This window comes from Clytia hemisphaerica, unplaced genomic scaffold, assembly GCF_902728285.1.
Source record: "Clytia hemisphaerica strain Z4C2 unplaced genomic scaffold, Clytia hemisphaerica genome assembly, whole genome shotgun sequence".
Taxonomy (NCBI): domain Eukaryota; kingdom Metazoa; phylum Cnidaria; class Hydrozoa; order Leptothecata; family Clytiidae; genus Clytia; species Clytia hemisphaerica.
In genome coordinates this window covers 25,073-27,507 of record NW_027104031.1, presented here as the reverse complement: position 1 = coordinate 27,507, position 2,435 = coordinate 25,073, and the positions used below count along the sequence as shown (strand labels likewise).

Genomic DNA, 2,435 nt, shown 5'->3' with positions numbered 1-2,435 from the left:
TGGATAAGCAAGACGACAAACCTTTGAAAAGTGGGTTCGAAGTCGCGTCTTAGAATCCTTCGTTTCCGGACAAGAAAGTGGTACTACATTCCAACATATCAAAACCTTGCAGACCTTGGCACCAGAAGAGGAGCCACATTCCAGGATATCGACCAATCATCTAATTGGATCAATGGACATCATGGATGAGCAATCAAGTCATCATTTCCCATCCATCAGCTCTGAAGTTACGATCTCCAACAAACAGATGGTTGAAATCAACAAGGAACATACTATCGTTCAAAGTTATCACATCTTATCATTCAAAGAAACATCTGAAAGGGCTAAATTCTCTCAATACCTTCTGAACCCAAATCAACACAAGTTTTCTACAGTTATTCGTATCATGGCAATCGTCTTCAAGTATATTTACACTCTACTCAAACGTACAAAAGATAAATCTCGTTCCCAACTCACCATTTTGAAACATTCAACCATTCTCATTAACGATTACGAGATCAAAGCTGCTGAGACGTATTTCTACAGGAAAGGATCACAAGAGATAACTCAATTCCTTCCAAAACCAAAATATGAAAATATCACCAGACTCAACGACAATGGAATCTTGGTGTACACTGGTCGAATCCTCGCCGATGATCAAGTATCCATAGTTGGACGTTTCACCAAATCAATGAAAGATTTATCTTCGACATCCTTTTGTGTACCAGTTATAGACAGAAGATCACCAATTGCATATAGTATCATCCTCGACACACATTGGAATCATCCAGAAGTCAGTCATGCTGGGATAGAGTCCACACTTCGCTATGTCCTCAAGAAAGTTTACATCCTCGAAGGTCGAGTTCTTATCAAATCCATCAAAAGTTCGTGTCAACGTTGCAAGTTTTTGGCCAAACGAACCATCGACATGGCTATGGGTCCAATCTCCAGATGCAATATCACCATAGCTCCAGCATTCTCCTACACCCAAGTCGACCTATCTGGACCGTTTCAATGCTACACACCACATCACAAACGAAAGACAGCCAAAATATGGTTGGTTGTCTTCTGCTGTTGCTCTACATCAGCTGTCAAAATCAAGGTTTTGGACGATTATGGAACGACATCATTCATCCTTGCTTTCAATCGCTTCTCCTGTGACCACGGTTACCCGAAACGACTTCTTTGTGACGAAGGAGGTCAACTCATCAAAACCTGCAAAGAAATGCGACTTGATTTCATTGATATCAAATCCAAACTGATGAAACAAGCACGTGTTGAGTTCGAATTCTGTCCAGTTCAAGGCCACTCAATGCATGGAAAAGTAGAACGAAAAATTCGTGAAATCAACAGTTCGATCGAAAAATCTGTTCACAACCAACGTCTTTCAATCCTTCAGTGGGAAACGTTATCATCATCTATTGGCAATCAAATTAACAACTTGCCCTTGGCTGTTGGTAACATGTGGGAGACTTCGAATGTCTCGACTTGATAACGCCGAATCGTTTTACTATTGGACGAAACAATATCGTTGCCCCACTGGCATTCTATCATCTACCAACCCATCAAATATCATCAAGGAGAACCAATTCATCTTCAATGCCTGGTTTGAAGTTTGGCTTCTCGTCCATGTGCCAAAACTCATGCACCAGCAAAAATGGTTTACATCAGACAGAATCAACATTGGCGATATCATCTTGTTCACCAAAAACGAATCAGTTCTGTCAAACTCGTACACCTATGGAATCGTCAAAAGTCTCGAATTCGGTCGTGATGGGGTGGCACGTAAGGCCATCATTCGATATCGTAACGAAAATGAAAAAGTATTTCGAGAAACAAAGCGAGCTGTTCGATCATTGGTCGTTATTCATCACGTGGACGATTGTGATATGATGAAAGAGTTGGGTGAAATGGCTTTATATGTTGATTTGATTCGTAAATTATGGTAAATGTTTGCTTTTTTGGTGGGAGTGTAATGTTATTCATCAAATTTTTAGTATATTTAAAAAAGCAAAAATATTTTATAGTTCAATTTTCAGTGTCTTGTTTTTGTCAGTGTCTTTTTGTTCCCAGCGTCCTTTGTTTTCCCAGTGCTTTCTTTTTCAGCGTGTTTTCTCTCTTGTGCATTCTCGTGTTTCATTTTCATTCAAAATTATCATTTTGTCATTTAGTCATTATCTAGTAATTAATTATTTCACACGCATTTTATTTAATTATCATTTGATTTCTCAAGAGTGTTATATATTCATTGTTTTTATATCTTGTCAAACTAGTTTTTTTGTATCAAATCTATTATAAAAAGGCCAACTTTTTCTCATTCGCTACTCAGTCACAAGTTGACTATGAGAGAGTCAACATCAATATGACTTCAAATGACAAATGACAATAATCAGAATTTTACTTCAATTTCAACTTTGTATTTTCACTGGCTCACATTTCCAGCACACATTCTTGGC

General features: G+C 38.3%; 1 protein-coding gene across 1 annotated transcript; it reads left to right on the top strand.

Moving 5' to 3' along the window:
* Window positions 1-181: 181 nt before the first annotated feature.
* Window positions 182-1,471, top strand: LOC136811668 (uncharacterized). The gene has a single exon (XM_067068296.1). The coding sequence runs from the start codon at window positions 182-184 to the stop codon at window positions 1,469-1,471; it is 1,290 nt and encodes a 429-aa protein (XP_066924397.1).
* The last annotated feature ends 964 nt before the right edge of the window (window positions 1,472-2,435 follow it).